Source organism: Sinohyriopsis cumingii, chromosome 9, assembly GCF_028554795.1.
Source record: "Sinohyriopsis cumingii isolate HCF-2022 chromosome 9, ASM2855479v2, whole genome shotgun sequence".
NCBI classification, from domain to species: Eukaryota; Metazoa; Mollusca; class Bivalvia; order Unionida; family Unionidae; genus Sinohyriopsis; species Sinohyriopsis cumingii.
The window spans coordinates 74,571,233-74,596,367 of NC_142969.1; the positions used below are offsets into that span (position 1 = coordinate 74,571,233).

General features: G+C 35.6%; 1 protein-coding gene across 1 annotated transcript; it reads left to right on the forward strand.

The window, feature by feature from the left end:
* Nucleotides 1–3,988: 3,988 nt before the first annotated feature.
* LOC149792037 (uncharacterized) lies at nucleotides 3,989–19,554 on the forward strand. Its single transcript, XM_089970530.1, has 3 exons — nucleotides 3,989–4,145; nucleotides 7,038–7,147; nucleotides 17,952–19,554. The coding sequence occupies exons 1-3, from the start codon at nucleotides 4,117–4,119 to the stop codon at nucleotides 18,716–18,718; spliced, it is 906 nt and encodes a 301-aa protein (XP_089826656.1). The 5' UTR covers nucleotides 3,989–4,116; the 3' UTR covers nucleotides 18,719–19,554.
* Nucleotides 19,555–25,135: the final 5,581 nt, after the last annotated feature.

The following is a 25,135-nucleotide window of genomic DNA, read 5'->3' on the forward strand; positions in this document are numbered from 1 at the left end:
ACAACACAGGCCTTAAGACATGAGCTAGCAAACATTTCTTTTTTAAGTGGGTGAGCAAAAGTGAATTTAGTATTAGGACAAATAAAAAGACACAATTTAGAATTATTTTTTAGTCAGAATTGAAATTTAAAATAAATACAGACGCACCTAACTAGGACTTAAAAAGCATGCTGCGAGGTAGCTTACACCTTAACTTAAAAGAAAGTAGCTAACAGTATGGCACTTGATTAGTACATACAACAAGAACAGACAAACAACAAACGCTAGCACAAACATTAGCTGTCATCTTGGGCTGGGAGGGGGAGTAGTATTTACAGATATTGCGTTTACAGTTTTTACCATTCCAGGATAAAAGTTAAAGCTCTAAATGAAGTTAAGTTAGATTGCTCTCTAAAGTGGTTTTGTACCTCATTCCATACAGTGGCAGCTGCATATCTGAAATATATTTTGCCAAATGTTGAGGTTTTATTCTTGGACATCTAAACAATTTGAATAATCAAAATTATATTTATTATGTTGATAACTTATTAAATCGTCCGAACATTTCGCAGTACGCTTGTTGGTTATGTTGCAAGTCTCTAGATACATAACACGAAGTCTGTGCAGCATTAGAATTGGCATTTTTGCCGTAAGAAAAAGTTTATTATAGCTGCTTGTAAAATCGTCAAACAAATCACAGAATATGCTCTTGTATTTTGTCAAGTCTAGTAGTGTTCATTTCGCTGCAGATATGCCATGCTATGGGACAGAAACTGAAATTGGAGAAATTATTCTTACACAACGAAAACAGTATCAGTAGAATGTATTAAATACAGTATAGTAGCGACCAAAGATGCTATTCCTGTTGTAGTATTTTAGTCGCACAGAAAAGTCCTGTCCACATATGAGGTATTGTCAAAATAAATAATATTCGACTGACTGAAAACTTCACTTGTGTGTATGCGTGTGTGTGCGTGTGTGTGTGTGTGTGTGTGTGTGTGATATATCGTTAGTGGTTGGTTTGTTCACCACGCAAGCGTTACGCAAATCATTATCATACTAATTGTGCATATAACATTGTATATATTTATTATGTACTTGATGTTGTATTTGTGTATCTTTGTCACATCAACGATAATTATGTCTCAGCTCAAGAGAAGTGTAAGGTGTATGATAACAGTGGTTTGTTTGATTGCTGATCTATGTTAAATCCTTCCATCCCATGTCTTTACTCGCGTCTCATTTTAACCTTGCTTAGTGGGTTAGCGCACGGGCTCTAGTGCAATCGCATTTGACGCGAGGACTAAGTCATAGAGAGTAGGAAGCTTTGTCCTAGATCAATAACAAAACTCCAAAACTGCAATTACCATACTACTTTTACTCCCTCTTTTTACTGGGGTTTATCGTAGCACGAACATTTCTTTGATAGGGGTGTCGCCTGCGAACGCTATCGCCCGGCCCCTATGTAGTAGGCAAAAGATACCCTACGAAAGATTATCATCCCCTCCTGCATCACTAGCTGTTAAGCGTTATCTAGGGTTAGTCCTAGGACTAGTCGCTAAACGTTATTTTGTGTTAACGCTTGACAAGCACTTACCCACCTTTTTATACTCTCTGCTATATTAGTCACCAAACGATATTTGCGACTAATACTAATATTAATCGTCAAACGTTATACGCGACATAAGTTTTTGTTGTTGTTGTTGTTGTTGTAGGGTTTAACGCCATTTTTCAGCACACGATAGGCTAATACCCGGGAAAACCCCGAAAAGAACCACCGACCCACGAGAAGCTACTGGAAAGCTTTCTCACATACCCACATTAGCCGAATCCAAGACTCGAACCCACGCAGACAGAGGTGAGATGGCAGTGATCCGTAACGGAGAGCGCTTTAGATCACTCCGCCACTCGGGGCCCCCGCGACTTAAATTAACTAAGGTCTCTCAAGCTTTATTATTCGCAAAATGCTAGTCACCAGAAGCTTTATGTAGCTAATATCAATACGAGTCCCCACCACCATCTTATCCAACCCGGCCTTTCACCACTACTCACAATAATATTGCAATTTGTACAAAATTTAACAATTATTATTTACTGCATTTGTTCGGGAAAATATAAACGTGTTTTTTTCCGGATGGATACTGCACGACCTATGGAAGTGAAGTATCCCTCCGAGAAAACGAGTTCATATTTTCACTTACAAATGCAGTAGCCTTTTAATGACATACTCATTTTCATATTCTAGCTAAGGCTTAATTTTTTTTAAAAAATACAAGGAACAAACTAATTGATGTATTCCATAATAAATACAAAATCGTAGATTCATCAATATACAATACCGATATACATAGCACCGCCCATCGACCTTTGAGTTTTGTCGCGTGCTCGACATCAGTTTCAAAAGAATTGTCGTTTTGGTCTACTTAAAATTGAAAGTTAGAGCCATGTTGGGAATGAATATATGCATGCATGGATTTAGTTTCAATGCTGATCCAACTCAATTCCGCTTTTCTGATTATGATGAACGGGATTATTGGGTCAATTCAATGCAGTACGGAGAATGTATTTCAGCTGGAAATGTACTCGAAATTCCAGTACAGTTTCGGTGTGTATCATGTTTTACAGAACATATCGGTCGGATCTGAAGAACTAAGAAAGTACATTTCGAGGAAATTTAAGATGCATAAATGTAAATATATTTATTACCGTTCTTATTAGCAGATAAAGAAAAAATATTTATGCCCTATCACTTGCATCTCGCTGTTGAAGGGCCCCCATCTATGACCTGTATCATACAGTGTGCGTCTTCTATCGCTAGCCTAACATTGTAACAAAATAGTTACACGTGGAAAATTACAAAACAGATGTTGTGTGACATTCCATTTAAGCCAGCGGAAATAATAACTATTTCGTCGTCTTGGCTTACTGGCTCTGATTCTTTTAGTTTCCTACCAAATCCTTCATTTACATTTTTTTCTCGAATCTAGTATTTTGACAGACTTGTAAAATGGTACGTCTTTGATAAATATGCAATTGAACTTGGCCTAAATATGCTTTTTTTATGTTATATTTGTATAGACACTAGAGAGCACTGGTCCTAGTCTGAACCATTCTATTTGCGAACAGATACGAATATTCTCCTTTTCAGTGTTCAGAACGGTACTTTCAGTTACTGCGTCTCTCACGTTTGTTGTTCATATTGCGAATATCACGTTCATTCGTTTGGTTGTTTGAAAGTTCCATAACTTTATCACCTATACGTTCAAATAGACGAAACAGCTGCTTTAGTTCGTCCACAAACAAATCTAATAAACTAAACCCTAAAACGTATACTATTTGAGTGTATACGTTTGCTTACAAAGTAGTTCCTAAAACACTACACTATTTTTAGGCACGGAGAAAAAAGGAGTATTTGATAATGTATTTTATTTTCATTTCAAAGCACATAAGAGAGGAAGATCGCACTTCCATCTTGACAGTAAATGGCAAACTGCCATGCAGGTAAAACATGCACGAGTGATTTGAACGACGGCAACATAATTTTGCAAGGTTTAGATTACTTGAACTAAGTCTATAGAGGTGCGCGCTCAGACTGACAGACTGAATGAATGAATGAAAGAAATACTGACAATGATGAATAATGGACGAATTTACGACTGTAAGCGATGCAACACAGACTAAAACGACTTTAGGACTGTTACTGTGCAAAACAAAGCACAAGTGCAATCAATTTATACACAACATTTTTAAAGAAATTAACTTACTTCAAAGATAAAAGGGATATTCTGGCCTGCAAACTAGAAATTAAATTTTGCTATATAGGTGTCCAAGTGGAATTAATATGGATGCAATTTGCTGTTACAGTTTCATAAAGAAACGTCGAAGCTTTGACAAGTGTAATATATCCACATCCAAGCGGCTTGAAAAATAAGAGCGATAGAGGTTTGACTTAAGTTGGTTATTTCTATAATTTTTAATTGTATAACAAAGTATTCTCCCTTGACAATGACATGCATCCTGTATTATCCGATGGTCCCATTCGCCATGTGGTAAGGGTAAAAGTTGGAACGCACGTTAACTATTGGATAAGAGACACCACACGACCAGATTGTAAATCACAATTTATACTTTCGGGTTATGGCGACACAAGACAAGCGACGTGAAAGGTAAATATCTACCCAGCTTTTTATGTTTTGTTTAAAATTCAAAACGCCAACTCGGTACACATGTGAAACCATTTGTTGTATCGTCGATATGAAACACAGGTGCTCGACGCGAGCTTGATGTTGAGAAAAAGACAATAATCTGAAGGGAAAAATATCATACAGAGTGAAAATTACCTTAGATTACCCCCTTGATCCATTCTGGCATAGGACCCTCCTATCATACTACATAAGAGAGAAGGTACGTAACTTCCAAATACTTCTTTCCACCCATGACCCTCGATTTCCTTCTGCTATTTCCTTCTTTAAAGGCACACGACCATACTATGTGGCCTGTTTTACTCCTGAGATATTTTTTCTACTCATCAAGCCATCATTGACTTTTCTGCGTTGTACCAAACTGAAGTTACGGGCTTCGAAAATCGCACGTTTTTTCCATCAGATTATTGTTTTTTTTTCTTAACATCAAGCTTGCGTCGAGCATCTGTGATATGAGATGGTTCAAACCCTTAACAGCAGTTTCTACATTTTAATCTTGTGAGAAAATAGAAGATCCCTGTATCAATTGTTCAATCATATCTACATAGGCCTAATGTATTCATCATTGAAAAACGTTTATAAACTTCTTAAATTATTTGCAAGTTATCTTCTTTTCAGGTGTGGCGATATGTGCTCATTTCCTGAAGTTAGTGCCGCTAATGTAAAGGCTACGTTTCGTAATAAGGCTAAAGTGTTTAAATTGTATGATGATTTCCATCAGTACCATACATTTTATTCATTTCAAAATGACTGCAATAATAGATTTATAAATAATGAGGATATCATAAAAATGTGAAAATAAACAAAATGATGGTGCATTTAATTAAAAAGTTTATTTAGGAAAGAAATGTCAGATTTAAACATATGCTTAACTTATTTTTTTTCAGGATTTTATACAGTATAGTATTTTAATCGAATAGAATAAAGAATTTTATACAGTATAGTTTTTTAATCGACTAGAATAAAGAATTTTATGCAGTATAGTTTTTCAATCGACTACCATAAAGAATTTTATACAGTATAGTTTTTTAATCGACTAGAATAAAGAATTTTATACAGTATAGTTTTTAATTGACTACCATAAAGAATTTTATACAGTATAGTTTTTTAATTGACTACAATAAAGAACTTTTTATACAGTATAGGTTTTGAATCGACTACAGTAAAGAAGTTTCTACAGTATAGTTTTTTGATCGACTGCAGTAAAAAATTTTATACAGTATTGTTTTCCATTGTATTTTTATTCTCACAAATTTTTTAAGTACATGTTAATAACCACTAGTTTTGATTGCCTTATAGTGATCTTAAAATTCTTGAGGAAGATTTATTATTAATAAGAAGATAAATAAACCGAGCAACAGACTCAGGTTTAGCAACTAAGGTTCACAAAATAGCCACTTGATGACGTTGAGGCAGATTTGGCATTAGTTAAATTCTACATTTTTATTACATTTTCTTTTCTTTGAACCGTAGAACATATTCAAATCTCATTTTGTGGAATACACATGTATTTCTGAATCGACGTTTGCTTTTACATGCAATGAATGATGGTTATCTAGACCGGCAAATAGATCTCTGCCTTTTTTTTTTTTTTGGCTGACATTACTAGGACCAGTAATGTCAAAAAAATAAAAGAAGAAAAAGGTGAAAATTTGTTTGTTGGTTTAGCAGGTTACCCATTTGATACCAGGATCTCAAAATTAGTGAGGTCATGTGAAACATGGTACATGAAATAAGGGTGGGTAGATGAGTGAGGTCGTGTGAAACATGGTACGTGAAATTGGGATGGTCAGCACTACTGTCAATGTACTGTATCTTGTAGGTCAAAATTTAGAACACTAACATACAAGATGAAAGGCTTGCACTGAAGTCTCTGTTCATTAAAAAAAAATCCTACCCTTTCAGTCAAATAAAACATTAGTGTGCATTTGGTTTATTGATTAATTAATCTGCTCAATGTGTAAGTTGAGAACCGCCCTGCACTTGACAAATTACAATAAGTTAGTGCTTGTGGTGCAGGTTAAACAACTCCTCAATTCATCAAGTAAATTAGTGTGGTTATTGTTAATACATGTGGCAGTAGACTCGTGTACTGACACCACACACTGATTTCATTACTGCTGGTAACAAAAAGATATAGAGTATCAAGCCACTGTTGAACAATCTGAAAATTTGACAAGTCAGTGAATAATCCAGAATTATATAAACAATATATTTTAATTGTTTGTATTGTTGTTCATAAATAGTGGATTGTGCAGTGATAGTTGTAGAAATGTGGAAGTATTTACAAGGTGCATAGCTGAACTCGAATGGCACAAACTAGATGATGATGATAGAGCAGAGTTGTACATATGAAAATAGACTAAGGAAGTTCTAGAAACGCTGGGTAAATGAATACTTATAGCTGAAATATGGCCCAGGAATCTGCACTTAGTGTTCCAAGAATCATGAAAGTGCTCAGCAACAATGAGTATATCACACAGAAAAGTTCATTGGGTACTTTATTTTCAATTAGCATAAAAACTTTAAAAATAATCCTTGGAACCACACAAAGCAAGCTCCCTAATAGGAGGTGTGTTTTAACAGACACGAGCTATAGTTTTTGTTGTTATTTTAGTAGTTTTTCAAGTGGTATTAACTAACTCATACAGTCATAACAGTCTTATTGGAAATATGTACCTGTAAAATGATGGAGTGTAAAGAAAGCAGAATAATGCAAAGCAGTATGAAAGGCAAGTATTAATTCATTGTCATAGACAGGTGTTATAATGCATTGTTTTCCACCATTTCAGTAACAATTTCTCTTTATCAGCAGCTATACATACCATGTACATTACCCACTCTTACTGGTTTCAGGATTTTTTGTCACTTCCGGCAGATCAATTACCAGTTAGCAGTTGATGAAGAGAAATGTGAAGCAACAGTTTCACATCCTGGATTGAGTGCTGATGACTTTGATATGAGAAGTAAGTTCATGGGTTATGTATCTCGAGATGTTACAGTTTGGGAAAGTTTAAAATAGTCTACCATTTAGATAAATAGTTGGGGTCTGTAAGGTACCTATGTGCTATGTGTTGTGCACTGTCTGTTGTTGTTGTTTTTGTTGTTGTTGTAGTAGGGCATAGCTGCCAACCCTCACTAATTTGGTGTGAATTTCATGACTTTTTCAGCGATTCACGGATTCACGCTGTAAGCTAAAAATTCACGAATTTTCCAATCGTCAATTATTTTAAATCTTTAATAAAATAACTGATTTCCCGTTAAGCACTAGTCGTGATATTCGCAGTTGCCGAAATGGTCTGGTACTGCTGGTCATGATATTAGTAGATCTACAGCCTGTTAGTACATTTGGCCCTGTAGCAAGGATTTTAGCCTATTTTAATCATTATGTATCAGAGTAGTTTTACAAATACTTCAGAGAGAAACTGGGACCTAACCGGAAATTTGCTCCGCGCATGTGTCAAAACACTGATTTGAATTACCGTTCAGCATCGCATGTAAGATCTTGAAAATGTCTTCACCACCAAGGAAAAAGAATTGTATTACTTAAAAAGTGAAGTTTAATTTGGAATATATCAAAACTTGGCTGTGCATTCTGTCATTAAACATTGATATTCCTTCATGCTTTTTGCACTGAGTGTGCCATCGCAGAGACGATGTGAGGAAGAATGTCGGTTGCAAAATACACATAGAAGTTGGGAAAATTAGGAATTTGCAGATTTCAGCTCTGGAATATTTTAAACCATTGGCGGAAGACCTGCAGGCTACCAATGCTGAAGCATTATTTGTGAGTTTTCTTGTCAAACACAATCAACCTTTATCAGCTGGAGACCATGCTAAACATTTGTTCTGACAAACGTTCCCAGACTCGAAAATCATTTCCATATTTTCCCATGGAAGAACAAAAAATGCTGCAGCTCCTGTGCATTCCTCACAGCAACAGTGACAGCGAAAGAGTATTTTCTTTAGTGAGGAAAAATAAGACAGACTTTAGGGCCTCCTTAGCTGCAGAAAATTTGTCAGCAATTTTAGTCCCCAAGATCAACCCGCAGGCAAGAAGTCGGAACTGTTTAGAAAACAAATTTACGATCAAGCAGTTGAGGAAGTTCAAGTCTGCCACAGTATCATGTCTTGATAAATAAATATCTCTGCATATATGTCGTGTTTTATTTTTATTTTGTGAACTTGACATAGTATAGTATTGACGGTCGGAGTGGTCAGAGTGGATGGAGTTATTGTCATGGTATTTTTCACGAATTCATGTCCAAATTCACGACTTTTTATCCCTATTTTCACTAATTGTGAGCCAGGAAGGTTGGCAGCTATGGTAGGGTTTAACACCATTTTCAGCACATGATAGGCTATACATGGCAGCCAGTATTAATGGTGGAGGAAGAACCCGGGAAAGAACCACCGACCCACGAGAAGCTACTGGCAAGCTTTCTCACATACCCACATTAGCCGAATCCAAGACTCAAACCCACGCAGACAGAGGTGAGATGGCAGTGATCCGTAATGGAGAGCGCTTTAGACCACTCGGCCACTCGGGGCCCCTGCAATGTCTGAACAAACCAGTTAACATAGAAAAATGTTGCATGTGTATTCTCCTATATCCAGGACAGTTGGGGTGGGGGTGACACAAAAGTACATGCTTCATTAACCTAGTTCCCAACTTAAGTTAGTGCATATTAAATGAGAAATACTTAAGACCAAATATATATTTAATGTTTGGTTGGGGGGGGGGGGCAGAGAACCCTGCCTTGGTACATACATATACATGTAGATATATATGTCTGGACAAATTAACAGATAAGGCCCTACAAATATGTGTTTCCTGTTGCACTGGTTTTAAAAGTAGGGTAGGTAAGCGTGTGTTTTTAAAAAATATATATATTACTATTATGACTTAAAGTACTTGGCTGTATGAAAGGCAAGTATTAATTCATTGTCATAGGTGTTTTAATGCATTTTTTTCCCACCATTTCAGTAACAATCTCTCTTCACTATCAACTATACATGTCATATACATTACCCACTCTTATTGGTTTCAGAATTATTTGTCACTTCGGCAGATCAAAGCAATTTCAGGAATTTATATATAATTTTGGGAATTTTGTTGTTGTTTTGTTTTTTCATTTGTTTTTTAACTTTGAAGAAAAAAATGCTATGGTATGCAATGAAAAATAAGGATGGTCAGACAGCCAGAAAGACGTGTATTTTTTTTTAAAACCTAATACTGTAAATAAAACTTATGTACTTGTAAACTTATATAATTGTACCCATAATAGTAATTCCATCAAAAATATGTATGAACAATATTTCCAGACTTTTTCTGCAAGTTCCATTCAAAGTCAAATACTTCATTCCTTGCGAGTATGCACACACTAATTTATGAAGGATTGTATTTTTGGAACATTCTTGTAATCTGGCCATGTCCAAATAGATGGAATATAAAATGCAAAATTATTCTCTTTAATGCATGAATAATATTTTAACTGAAATTTGTATTGACCACATACAAAATTTTGAGATGAACAATTCAGCAAGTGTAACACTGCTCAACCCATTTTGGGAGTAAATCATCTGATTTTTGTTTTATCAGTTTTATAATTTGAAAGAGAAAACTAAAATAATTCCTATAGTCACTGAAACTTATCCTTTGCTCTAATGTAAAGCCAAAAAATAAGGAGTGGTGTGTTTTATTATACCATCAGACCTCTCCAGTGGAGCAGTGTGTTTTATTATACCATCAAACCTATCCAAGGGAAAGCTTTGTTTTATTATACCATCAGACCTCTCCAACTGTACAACTAATCTTTCTTTCTGCTTCAGTAAGTGTTCCACAACAGTTCATCTGAGTATGTAAATTGAACATGACCATGACAAGCGTATATCTGAGGTGTCTGAATGAGCTGTTTTCATTTCTTACTGGGAATAAAACAAATTATGACAGATTTTAGAAAAGCGTATGGGTATGGTAATATGATGACATCAGAACTTACATGAAAGATATAAAATGGCATTTATATTAATGGAGTTATCTGAGGTATGATTTAAAGAAGGGCAAGGTTTATGTGTATGTGGCTTTGTGAGGGGGCAGGTTTATATGTATGTGGCATTGTGAATGGGGAGGTTTATATGCATGTGGCATTGAGAAGGGGGAGTTTTATGTGTATGTGGCATTGTGAATGTGAAGGTTTATATGCATGTGGCATTGAGAAGGGGGAGTTTTATGTGTATGTGGCATTGCGAAGGGGGAGGTTTACATGTATGTGGTATTGTGAAGGGGAGGTTTTCATGAATGTGGCAATGTGAAGGAGAGGTTTTCATGTATGTGGTATTGTGATGGGGGAGGTTTTCATGAATGTGACATTGTGAAGGGGGAGGTTTACATGTATAGATAGAGTAATGATTAGTAGAAAGGAGGCACTGAAGATGAACACCAAGACCTGGATAGAGTAATGATTAGTAGAAAGGATGCACTGAAGATGAACACCAAGACCTTGATAGAGTAATGATAAGTAGAAAGTAGGCATTAAAGATGAGCACCAGGACCTGGATAGAGTAATGATAAGTAGAAAGGATGCACTGAAGATGAACTCCAAGACCTGGGTAGAGTAATGATAAGTAGAAAGGATGCACTGAAGATGAACACCAAGACCTTGATAGAGTAATGATTAGTAGAAAGGGTGCACTGAAGATGAACTCCAAGACCTGGATAGAGTAATGATTAGTAGAAAGGTGGCATTAAAGATGAACTCCAAGACCTGGATAGAGTAATGATTAGTAGAAAGGATGCATTAAAGATGAACACCAAGACCAGTATAGAGTAATGATAAGTAGATAGGATGCACTGAAGATGAACACCAAGACCTGGATAGAGTAATGTTTAGTAGAAAGGATGCACTGAAGATGAACTCCAAGACCTGGGTAGAGTAATGATAAGTAGAAAGGATGCACTGAAGATGAACTCCAAGACCTGGATAGAGTAAGATTAGTAGAAAGGATGCACTGAAGATGAACTCCAAGACCTGGATAGAGTAATGATTAGTAGAAAGGTGGCATTAAAGATGAACTCCAAGACCTGGATAGAGTAATGATTAGTAGAAAGGATGCACTGAAGATGAACACCAAGACCTTGATAGAGTAATGATTAGTAGAAAGGATGCACTGAAGATGAACACCAAGACCTTGATAGAGTAATGATTAGTAGAAAGGATGCACTGAAGATGAACACCAAGTCCTGGATAGAGTAATGGTTAGTAGAAAGTATGCATTGAAGATGAACACCAAGACCTGGATAGAGTAATGATTAGTAGAAAGGATGCACTTAAGATGAACACCAAGACCTTGATAGAGTAATGATTAGTAGAAAGGATGCACTGAAGATGAACACCAATACCTTGATAGAGTAATGATTAGTAGAAAGGATGCACTGAAGATGAACACCAAGTCCTGGATAGAGTAATGGTTAGTAGAAAGTAGGCATTGAAGATGAACACCAAGACCTGGATAGAGTAATGGTTAGTAGAAAGTATGCATTGAAGATGAACACCAAGACCTTGATAGAGTAATGATTAGTAGAAAGGATGCACTGAAGATGAACACCAAGTCCTGGATAGAGTAATGGTTAGTAGAAAGTATGCATTGAAGATGAACACCAAGACCTGGATAGAGTAATGATAAGTAGAAAGGATGCACTTAAGATGAACACCAAGACCTTGATAGAGTAATGATTAGTAGAAAGGATGCACTGAAGATGAACACCAATACCTTGATAGAGTAATGATTAGTAGAAAGGATGCACTGAAGATGAACACCAAGTCCTGGATAGAGTAATGGTTAGTAGAAAGTAGGCATTGAAGATGAACACCAAGACCTGGATAGAGTAATGATTAATAGAAAGGATGCACTGAAGATGAACTCCAAGACCTTGATAGAGTAATGATTAGTAGAAAGGTTGCATTAAAGATGAACTCCAAGACCTGGATAGAGTAATGATTAGCAGAAAGGATGCACTGAAGAAGAACTCCAAGACCTGGATAGAGTAATGATTAGTAGAAAGGTGGCATTAAAGATGAACTCCAAGACCTGGATAGAGTAATGATTAGCAGAAAGGATGCACTGAAGAAGAACTCCAAGACCTGGATAGAGTAATGATTAGTAGAAAGGTGGCATTAAAGATGAACACCAAGACCTTGATAGAGTAATGATTAGTAGAAAGGATGCACTGAAGATGAACACCAATACCTTGATAGAGTAATGATTAGTAGAAAGGATGCACTGAAGATGAACACCAAGTCCTGGATAGAGTAATGGTTAGTAGAAAGTAGGCATTGAAGATGAACACCAAGACCTGGATAGAGTAATGGTTAGTAGAAAGTATGCATTGAAGATGAACACCAAGACCTTGATAGAGTAATGATTAGTAGAAAGGATGCACTGAAGATGAACACCAAGTCCTGGATAGAGTAATGGTTAGTAGAAAGTATGCATTGAAGATGAACACCAAGACCTGGATAGAGTAATGATTAGTAGAAAGGATGCACTTAAGATGAACACCAAGACCTTGATAGAGTAATGATTAGTAGAAAGGATGCACTGAAGATGAACACCAATACCTTGATAGAGTAATGATTAGTAGAAAGGATGAACTGAAGATGAACACCAAGTCCTGGATAGAGTAATGGTTAGTAGAAAGTAGGCATTGAAGATGAACACCAAGACCTGGATAGAGTAATGATTAATAGAAAGGATGCACTGAAGATGAACTCCAAGACCTTGATAGAGTAATGATTAGTAGAAAGGTGGCATTAAAGATGAACTCCAAGACCTGGATAGAGTAATGATTAGCAGAAAGGATGCACTGAAGAAGAACTCCAAGACCTGGATAGAGTAATGATTAGTAGAAAGGTGGCATTAAAGATGAACTCCAAGACCTGGATAGAGTAATGATTAGTAGAAAGGATGCACTGAAGATGAACTCGAAGACCTTGATAGAGTAATGATTAGTAGAAAGGTGGCATTAAAGATGAACTCCAAGACCTGGATAGAGTAATGATTAGCAGAAAGGATGCACTGAAGATGAACACCAAGACCTTGATAGAGTAATGATTAGTAGAAAGGATGCACTGAAGATGAACACCAATACCTTGATAGAGTAATGATTAGTAGAAAGGATGCACTGAAGATGAACACCAAGTCCTGGATAGAGTAATGGTTAGTAGAAAGTAGGCATTGAAGATGAACACCAAGACCTGGATAGAGTAATGATTAATAGAAAGGATGCACTGAAGATGAACTTCAAGACCTTGATAGAGTAATGATTAGTAGAAAGGTGGCATTAAAGATGAACACCAAGACCTGGATAGAGTAATGATTAGTAGAAAGGATGCACTGAAGATGAACACCAAGACCTTGATAGAGTAATGATTAGTAGAAAGGATGCACTGAAGATGAACACCAAGACCTTGATAGAGTAATGATTAGTAGAAAGGATGCAATGAAGATGAACACCAAGTCCTGGATAGAGTAATGGTTAGTAGAAAGTAGACATTGAAGATGAACACCAAGTCCTGGATAGAGTAATGGTTAGTAGAAAGTAGGCATTGAAGATGAACACCAAGACCTGGGTTGAGTAATGATTAATAGAAAGGATGCACTGAAGATGAACTCCAAGACCTTGATAGAGTAATGATTAGTAGAAAGGTGGCATTAAAGATGAACTCCAAGACCTGGATAGAGTAATGATTAGCAGAAAGGATGCACTGAAGATGAACACCAAGACCTGGGTAGAGTAATGATAAGTAGAAAGGATGCACTGAAGATGAACTCCAAGACCTGGATAGAGTAATGATAAGTAGAAAGTAGGCACTGAAGATGAACTCCAAGACCTGGATAGAGTAAGATTAGTAGAAAGGATGCATTGAAGATGAACACCAAGACCTGGATAGAGTAATGATTAATGGAAAGGATGCACTGAAGATGAACACCAAGACCTTGATAGAGTGATGATTAGTAGAAAGGATGCACTGAAGATGAACACCAAGACCTTGATAGAGTAATGATTAGTAGAAAGGATGCACTGAAGATGAACACCAAGACCTTGATAGAGTAATGATTAGTAGAAAGGATGCACTGAAGATGAACACCAAGACCTTGATAGAGTAATGATTAGTAGAAAGGATGCACTGAAGATGAACACCAAGACCTTGATAGAGTAATGATTAGTAGAAAGGATGCACTGAAGATGAACACCAAGTCCTGGATAGAGTAATGGTTAGTAGAAAGTAGGCATTGAAGATGAACACCAAGACCTGGATAGAGTAATGATTAGTAGAAAGGATGCACTGAAGATGAACACCAAGACCTTGATAGAGTAATGATTAGTAGAAAGGATGCACTGAAGATGAACACCAAGTCCTGGATAGAGTAATGGTTAGTAGAAAGTAGGCATTGAAGATGAACACCAAGACCTGGATAGAGTAATGATTAGCAGAAAGGATGCACTGAAGATGAACTCCAAGACCTGGATAGAGTAATGATTAGTAGAAAGGTGGCATTAAAGATGAACTCCAAGACCTGGATAGAGTAATGATTAGTAGAAAGGATGCACTGAAGATGAACACCAAGACCTGGGTAGAGTAATGATTAATAGAAAGGATGCACTGAAGATGAACTCCAAGACCTGGATAGAGTAAGATTAGTAGAAAGGATGCACTGAAGATGAACTCCAAGACCTGGATAGAGTAATGAAAAGTAGAAAGGAGGCATTTAAGATGAACACCAATAAGACATAGTAGCATTATTAGTGATTGTTCAGTAATAATTAGATTAGCAAATATCAGTTTTTTAGAGCTAGCACTATAAATAAGAAACATTGATGTGATTGTTTTCTTCAGGAATGCAAAACATCTTTCCAAATTATGTAATCCAACTCATGTATGTTTTGGCACAAAAAGTTTAATACATTTACTGAACAAGAGATAGGCACAATTATTGTAAAATTTTGGGATCCACGCCATGACTGTTTTATCTAGATTTATATAACAAATTGTAATAAAGCCAGATGTCACTGTATACATAGAGATAATGAAGTGTATAAAAGCCAGATGTCACTGTATACAGAGATAATGAAGTGTATGAAAGCCAGGTGTCACTGTGTACATAGAGATAATGAAGTGTATAAAAGCCAGATGTCACTGTATACATAGAGATAATGAAGTGTATAAAAGCCAGATGTCACTGTATACATAGAGATAATGAAGTGTATAAAAGCCAGATGTCACTGTAGACATATAGACAATCAATGAAGTGTAATATAGCCAGATGTCACTGTGTACATATAGACAATCAATGAAGTGTAATGAAGCCAGATGTCACTGTAGACATATAGACAATCAATGAAGTGTAATATAGCCAAATGTCACTGTGTACATATAGACAATCAATGAAGTGTAATAAGACCAGATGTCACTGTACATATAGACAGTCAATGCAGTGTAATAAAGCCAGATGTCACTGTATACATACAGATTATCAGTGAATTATAAAAAACCAGATGTCACTCAGTACATATAGATTATCAGTGAAGTGTAATAAAGCCAGGTGTCACTGTACACATACAGATTATCAGTGAAGTATAATAAAGCCAGGTGTCACTGTGTACATATAGATTATCAGTGAAGTATAATAAAGCCAGGTGTCACTGTGTACATATAGATTATCAGTGAAGTATAATAAAGCCAGGTGTCACTGTGTACATATAGATTATCAGTGAAGTATAATAAAGCCAGGTGATACTGTGTACATACAGATTATCAGTGAAGTATAATAAAGCCAGGTGTCACTGTACACATACAGATTATCAGTGAAGTATAATAAAAGCCAGGTGTCACTGTGTACATATAGATTATCAATGAAGTATAATAAAGCCAGGTGTCACTGTACACATACAGATTATCAGTGAAGTATAATAAAGCCAGGTGTCACTGTACACATACAGATTATCAGTAAAGTATAATAAAGCCAGGTGTCACTGTACACATACAGATTATCAGTGAAGAATAATAAAGCCAGGTGTCACTGTGTACATACAGTTTATCAGTGAAGTATAATAAAGCCAGGTGTCACTGTGTACATATAGATTATCAGTGAAGTATAATAAAGCCAGGTGTCACTGTGTACATATAGATTATCAGTGAAGTATAATAAAGCCAGGTGTCACTGTCTACATATAGATTATCAGTGAAGTATAATAAAGCCAGGTGTCACTGTGTACATACAGATTATCCAGATACAGTACAGGTACATATATCTTTAAAGTGACATGTGACACAAGAACCATTATGAAAACGAAAATTCTTAGACATAAATAGTAACCACATGAACAAGTAGTTTTGAAGCATAGCCACATACAGATTCAGGATAGTAAGTAGGATGAAAAATGAACCTCCTTATACAAAGACAAATATTGATGTACATGTAGTGACAGAGAAATGATTTATAATTCAAGACAGATGGTATCAAATATATTTTGAAATAGTCATTGAGATTTTATCCTCCGCAAAATGATTTCCTTGTGGAAGTTTTAACTTTGGTTCGTAATGAAGGGTGCTTACTCATTACTTTCTTCTTTCACTTGATTCAAGAACAAAATGGTCAGCATACAATACAGTTACATACATCTTGTAAAGTGATGTGTGACAGGAGAACCAAATGGTTGGCATACAGTACAGGTACATACATCTTGAAAGTGATGTGTGACACAAGAACCAAATGGTCAGCATACAGTACAGTTACATATATCTGTAAAGTACTGTGACACAAGAACCTAATGGTCAGTATACAGTACAGGTACATACATCTTTAAAGTAGTGTGTGACACAAGAACCAAATGGTCAGCGTACAGTACAGTTACATATATCTGTAAAGTACTGTGACACAAGAACCTAATGGTCAGCATACAGTACAGGTACATACATCTTACAAGTAGTGTGTGACACAAGAACCAAATGGTCGGCATACAGTACAGGTACATACATCTTGAAAGTGATGTGTGACATGAGAACCAAATGGTCAGTAAACAGTACAGGTACATACATCTGCAATGTAGTGTGTGACACAATAACCAAATGGTTGGCATACAGTACAGGTACATACATCTTGAAAGTGATGTGTGACATGAGAACCAAATGGTCAGCAAACAGTACAGGTACATACATCTGCAGTGTAGTGTGTCACACAATAACCAAATGGTTGGCATACAGTACAGGTACATACATCTTGAAAGTGATGTGTGACATGAGAACCAAATGGTCAGCAAATAGTACAGGTACATACATCTGCAATGTAGTGTGTGACACAATAACCAAATGGTTGGCATACAGTACAGGTACATACATCTTTAAAGTGATGAGTGACACATGAGCCAAATGGTCAGCATACAGTACAGTAACATATATCTTTAAAGTAATGCGCGACATTTTCCATTGCATGCTATCATGGTACTGTAAATTGATTTTTCTTTCTTCTTCAGATTCCCCACTTTCACTTTGTAAAATGCAGACCCTTTTATAATAATCTTGAATGATGGAATTAAATTTTGTGTTCCAAAATGCATTTATGTAATTTAGACTCATATATTTCATATATTATTTTTAATCAAAAGTATATTTCTAATAATTAATATTATCCCTTTTATTTTTTTCTTAACCTCAGTTGCTAGTTTAAAAATAAACTTCAATTTTCAAAGTTATTTTTTATTTTCAGATACAAGGCCTTGTGTTTGGAAGGTTATGAAAGCAATAGGAGCAGCAAGGTATTTTGCCCATCATGTTCAGCTGGACAATACAGGAAGGACTTTTAGGGACTATGCAAAACTTACAGATGGTCAGCTTACATTTCTAGTTGCGTCAGAACTGGTATTTGCCCCTGATTTGTATGATTATAATGTCCCTAAGACTCCCTTGATAATAAAAGTACAAGGCGGACATATAGGAAATTCATCCTGTAATTCTGTTGCCACCATGCTGTCCAGAGATAACAAATTTCTCTGCAGTAATATCAACCAAGTAGTCCTAATCGACAAGGATACCCGTCGACCAATGCCACTTCCTGATTGGTGGAAATCAAAATATTCCAAGTCAGCTGAGGGCAAGAGGCCAGTCAGATTTGAGAAAGAAGTAAGACCGGATAAGACCAGTTCTTTTCAGATCCGTGTTGTCTGGAGTGATACAGACAACAACAACCACACAAATTATGCCTCCTACATCCGTTATGCCATCGATGCAGCCCATTTCATTTCCAAACAAGGAGAATTTGATGAAATAAAGGATATGCTAAACAATGGAATTTCAAAACTTGAAATTCTCCACTTAGGTGAGAGCACAGAAGGAGACGTCCTGCATATATTTTTGTGGGCAAGACAAAGTACACAAAATAGAATCATAGTACAAATGGATAAGGGAGACAGCACTGTTTTTCAATGCTGCATGTACTATTTTGAAAATCCTTTGCCAGATGAAGTAAATAGTTAACATGATTTGGTGTAATATCTTAAAAGAGTGTAGATTTAGTCATTTTGTAGACTTCTGACTAGAAATTGGTACCACCAGTGCCAGATTAATGCAAATAAATGGAAAATATTCAGAAAAGGTAATGTTAACTATAGACTGTGTGTCACAAAGGTTAATAAATAATCATGACTCTTCTCCCATTTCTCAGCAGATCGCTTATTGATGTACTTATTCCATCATCATTATGTGACAGCAATGTTTCTTACAGTCTTTCTAATCATAACCGAAAATACAACACTTGTCCAAACAAATCCTTTCTATGATCCTATTTCCTAAATTAAAAAGTTCAGCAATTTACACATTGCAGACCAGTTATCGGACATCTTATAGACTACACTGTTAACTTATCAGTGGTCAGAATTAGAATTGGCTATAAATAGAAGTGCTGACCATTTACACAATCATTTTCATATAGAATTCTAAAGTAGAATCAAAATACCCATACATGAATTATTATCAATGTTAAGATCCTCCTGATGATGTATGTATGTAGAAGTTTTGGCTGTCATGTACAATAACAAACTTTGATGAAGATTCTTCTTTTTAGAATAAAGCAACTTATTGAAACAATTATTCCAGAGGTATTAGCAATCGCAAAATGTACATTTTATTTTTATGGGCTAAGAAATACATATATGTTATTGTAATTTCATAGCTTATGGCTGGAATTGTTCATAGATTATAAATTAATATACTTAATTTATTTTTCTTAATGTTATAGTTTTTGAACCGTTTTTTGTTGATATATTCACATTTGTTTATTTAAAATGAAGATCAAATTAAAGTATTGAATACAATTTTGTACAGTTATGTTATGTTCCTTAGTTCTGAACATGTATGGATCATGTATATTAGTATGAACTAGAAAATGATATATCTCTGTAGGGTGTCTACACATCTCTAGTATGAACTAGAAAATGATATATCTCTGTAGGGTGTCTACACATCTCTAGTATGAACTAGAAAATGATATATCTCCATAGGGTGTCTACACATCTCTAGTATGAACTAGAAAATGATTTATCTCCGTAGGGTGTCTACACATCTCTAGTATGAACTAGAAAATTATATATCTCCGTAGGGTGTCTACACATCTCTAGTATGAACTAGAAAATGATTTATTGCCGTAGGGTATCTATGCATCTCTAGTATGAACTACAAAATGATATTTCTCCATAGGGTGGCTACATATCTCTAGTATGAACTTGGAAATGATATTTCTCCTTAGGGTGTCTACACATCTCTAGTATGAACTTGGAAATGATATTTCCCTAGTGAGTGTCTACACTTCACTAGTATAAACTAGAAAATGGTCTTTCTCCATAGAGTGTCTACACATAATTAGTATGAACTTGAAATGATCTTTCCCCAGGGAGTGTTTACACATCACTAGTATGAATTGGTAAATGATATTTCTCCATAGGGTGTCTACACATCACTAGTATGAACCTGGAAATGATCTTTCCCCAGTGAGTGTCTACACATCACTAGTATGAACTGGAAAATGATATTTCTCCATAGGGTGTCTACACATCACTAGTATAAACCTGGAAATGATCTTTCCCAAGGGAGTGTCTACACATCACTAGTATGAACTGGAAAATTATATTTTCCCATAGGGTGTCTACACATATCTAGTATGAACTGGAAAATGATATTTCCCCATAGGGTGTCTACACTTCACTAGTGTGAACTTGGAAATGATCTTTCTCCAAGGATAGTATATACTTCACTATTATAAACTAGAAAAGATCTTTATCCATAGAATGTCTACACATCACTAATGACATGAAATGATCTTTCCCCATGGAGTGTTTACACATAACTAACATAAAAGAAGGTAGACTGTTTATTGTAAAGCAATAACTGTACCATAGGGTGAAACATTGTTTGTCAGCGTTATCCTGATGTTTTGCTTCTTTAGTGAATCCTCTGGTTTATATGCTGTACATTGTAAAGAGGATGGGCTTTGTTTGTCTGAGTATCCTTTTCGTAAAAAGGTTGCCTTGGGGACAGAACAACACAACTATAAATGTACTCAGATTAATTTTGGCCAAATTCATATAAATATGAAAATGAGACTATAACCATATAATGTAAACTTTTCTCCCACAACAATGTTGTACTAAAGTGTCATTCATACAAATAACATTTTTGAGGCAGACTTTTAAAAAAAAACTGCTTCAATAGCATTTATAATTGAAGAAGTAAAAATATATCTAATAAAAATCAGAATTAAGAATATTTTACTCAGTAAGAATGCAGTACAAAAGTAAATTTTATCAGCACTGTTGTGAACACAAGTGACAAAGATAGGCCTACTTTTCTCTGGTTTTCTTCATGTTAGGGCAGGACTTGGGCATTTGGTGGCTGAAATCTTTTTGAAAAATTGTTTCTGATATGCATTGTAGTAAAGTGAAGAAAAAAAATGCTTCTTGTACTTTCGACAGTTAAACCGGTTGATTCCACCAGCAGCAGGAATGAAATTTAAGAGTGGAACCTAGACTCTTTATTACAACAGCAGTCCTTCAGTATAAACATATTATCTAAACATTATATGATTTATGTATTATATAACCTCTAGTAGGAAAGGGAATAATGTACATGTACAGTATTGCATAAAATGGGTGTCAGGTTCTTTTTCATTCAGGGCAACATCCTTGTTGGAAATTGGATGGTTTCAGCTGCCAGAGTATTTAAACTTCAGTAAAAGTGTTCAACCGATATAATATTTAAGAATCAATTATTGACTAACTATGCATGATGTTGGATATTTACCTTAATCACCAGAAATTGCACCATTTGCTTGATTTCAATGAAACTGCAAATTCACTTTCCTTGCTCAATTTAAAAAAAATCAGCCGTCCAAGAACAGGTTTTATTTCATTTTTATTTCATGCAACTTTAATGATTTTTCGACAGAGTTATAGCACTACTGCTTGCGACAAAACATTAAGAAGGGTGCTCTTTCAAGTCAGGAGGGATTTCCATTACTTTCTATATAGCATATGTCATCTAGGATTAGTTCATCTGGTCAAGTTCAGTTTCTGAGACGGATCAATCCTCTACAGTACACATAGTATTTTACAACTGTGCTCAGTTGATTACATCTTCTTGCAAACTGATTTTGATGGATCCAGGAGGAGAAACGTTTCTCGCTTTTGGTTTTTAATTTCTGCGCATTAAATAACATAATAAACCACACAGAGTATTGATACTGAGGCACAAGTAAGTCACCTAATTAGACCACAGCAAAAAGTCACCTAATTAGACCACAGCAAAAAGTCACCTAATTAGACCACAGCAAAAAGTCACCTAATTAGACCACAGCAAAAAGTCTCCTAATTAGACCACAGCAAAAAGTCACCTAGTTAGACCACAACAAAAAGTCACCTAATTAGACCACAGCAAAAGGTCACCTAATTAGACCACAGCAAAATGTCACCTAATTAGACCACATCAAAGAGTCTCCTAATTAGAGTAGAGGAAAAAGTCACCTAATTAGACCACAGCAAAAAGTCACCTAATTAGACCACAGCAAAAAGTCACCTAATTAGACCACAGCAAAAAGTAAGGAGAATGCAGGTTTTTAGTGCTCAGTGGACACTGCACATTACTATAGACATCCATGTAGGTGTATGATGTCAAAAGTTTTTACCTTTGAGTATATCTGGTGTTTTGCATTTTTCAGTTAAAATGAATTCTTTAAATCTTGAGAAATATTACAAAACATGCATAAACTCAAAACATATCACTATAACTGTATTAGTCATGACTGATTATGATTGCTGAAATTAAAAAATTTGTAAACTAGTCTATAGCTGATGAATGTTTAATAATGACCATGGATCGAAAGGTATATTGTGAAATGTACTTTGTAGGTACATTTTATTATTGGATGGCTTTCAAAAGCAAAAGAAAGTTGGCACATTAAGAAGGAGACATTTCAACAGATTTAAAACTCTAAACACAGGTCTCCATTTTTTAACATTATCATTATTTTAAATCTCTTTCTCTCTCTCTCTCTCTCTCGCTAGACTCTAGTGTGATGTAAATTTAAATTTTTTATGCATGTAAAGTCGTATCCTAAGTGTATATTTTAATGCTACCATTCAGGCATGTATGTTTCAACCTTGAATGTAATTGTTCATATGCTTCCACACAAGTGAAAATTTAAAAACATTTTCCCAGGACTTTTCAGTGCCTCATTAGTATCAAAGACCTTAAATAGGGACAGTAAAAGTGAAAATGTCATGTATGGAATGATATAACACCAGAGATCTGTAACACAATAAAGATGGATGGTCTGATCATGTCGATACACCTTGAACCTTGTGACAAAAAGATGGTCTAAAATCATATTTAGATCGAGCAAAAGTGGCTTTAAAGAACCTCAGGACTAAACCTTTCAAAAATGTCAAGGCCTTGAATTTAAAAAGCCAAATTCCAGTACTTTTATGGCTTCTGAAGGAAGCATATAAACCATTATTTTAAATCAGCGTCTTTCCATGTAAATAGATTTTCTCTGCCTGGAATTTTTCGTTTAGAAATTTTTATTTTAAAAATATTTTTACCATAGAGACAAGATTTTAATAACTAGTTAATAATTAGTATGCATGTCTGTAATATAGTCAAAATTAAAGTACAATTTCGAAAAGTGTAATCAAGCTTGAGAACTCATGAGATTTGCAGACTAAGTACATTTTGAGGAAATTCAGAATGTTGTTGTTGTTGTTGTTGTGGGGTTTAACGCCATTTTTCAGCACGATAGGGCTATACATGGCGGCCAGTATTAATGGTGGATGAAGAACCCGGAAAGAACCACCGACCCACGAGAAGCTACTGGCAAGCTTTCTCACATGCCCACATTGGCTGAATCTTAGACTCGAACCGCCGCAGACATAGGTGAGATGGCAGTGATCCGTAACGAAGAGCGCTTTAGACCACTCGGCCACTCGGGGCCCCAATTCAGAATGTAAAACTGTAAGTATATTTTTTGCCATTCTTATTACCAGCTAAAGGAGACAGTTTATGCATATATAACTTGCATGTTATTTGTAGGTACCAAGATATTTTATGAAATCTGGCATCTATCACCACAAACCGAAACATTGTATCGTAAATGTTAACACAGAATGTACCAAAGCAGCTGGTATGTGACATTCCACGAAACATCTGCTTTAGTTTATTCAGAAACAAATTTAATCAACTAAACGATAAAGCGTCTGCAACACGAGAGTACATGATTTGTTTACAAAGTAGTTCCTAGTACACTATTGGGCACATGTGTCCAGCGCATTAGTACAATAGGAAGATGTGCAATATTGTACAATACTGAATGATTCTGACATATTGCACTCACACGACTATATTCCAAGTGCAATTACATCCACCTTACTGCACTCAGTATAGGATTATATAATCATGGTTGGGTATTTAATGATGTGTAAATTTTACCTAATCACTCACAACTGTTAACTTTGTGAGTGATTAGGTAAAATTTACACATTGATAAATATCCGACCATGATCATTTAATCCTTATAATTCCAATTTAGTCCTTTCTTCATCAAATCAACTTATTCCATCAACAATGAATTCCAATTTAAGTAGCACATACTTTCCTTTCATTCGCTGCTTCACATTGCCCCATAATACATAAGCTGTACAGAATCACACGATCATATTGACTACTGTCACAATTGCGTTTAATCGACAAGTTCATACTTTACATCTTAGGCAATGGCTACCCATGGTGTCAGCACATTTCTTTTCATATAACAAAAATAATGTTCTGCATGTATGTATGTATGTATGCATGTATCTATGTATGTACCGATGTATGTATGTATGTATGTATATGCAGGTGATTTTCATCTGCCAGCAAATTTAACTAGAAAACAAAATTTAAATATAATGCAATTTCCTTAACTTACCCCATATTTTATTTTATTTATTCATGCTGGGTTATTATGTTTGGGGCAAGGTGAAATTTCCCATGGGCTAGTTTAGTTTTCCAGTCAGCTTGACCTGGACAAGCCGACTTAAAAAAATGTAATCCCAGGAGAGAGAGAGAGAGAACAACATTTTATATTGTAACTAGGTCAATTGCCATCCTATGATGGGAATACAAAAATTGGGGTGAGCGAGTTTCAAAGACATTTTGAACTTAAGCAGCAGAGAGGGTGAACAGACCACTTAGGGGAATGGTCACCCTTGTGTTTTACCAAAAAAAATAGTGACCACTCATAGAGGTCAATTACCACGTCTACGATTATTGTTTGTCCCAAACAGAATTGTAGACGAGCCCTCTCTGCTGCTATCAATATTGGGAATCATCATCTGAATTATGGGAATCTTCATCTGTTTCATCTTCATC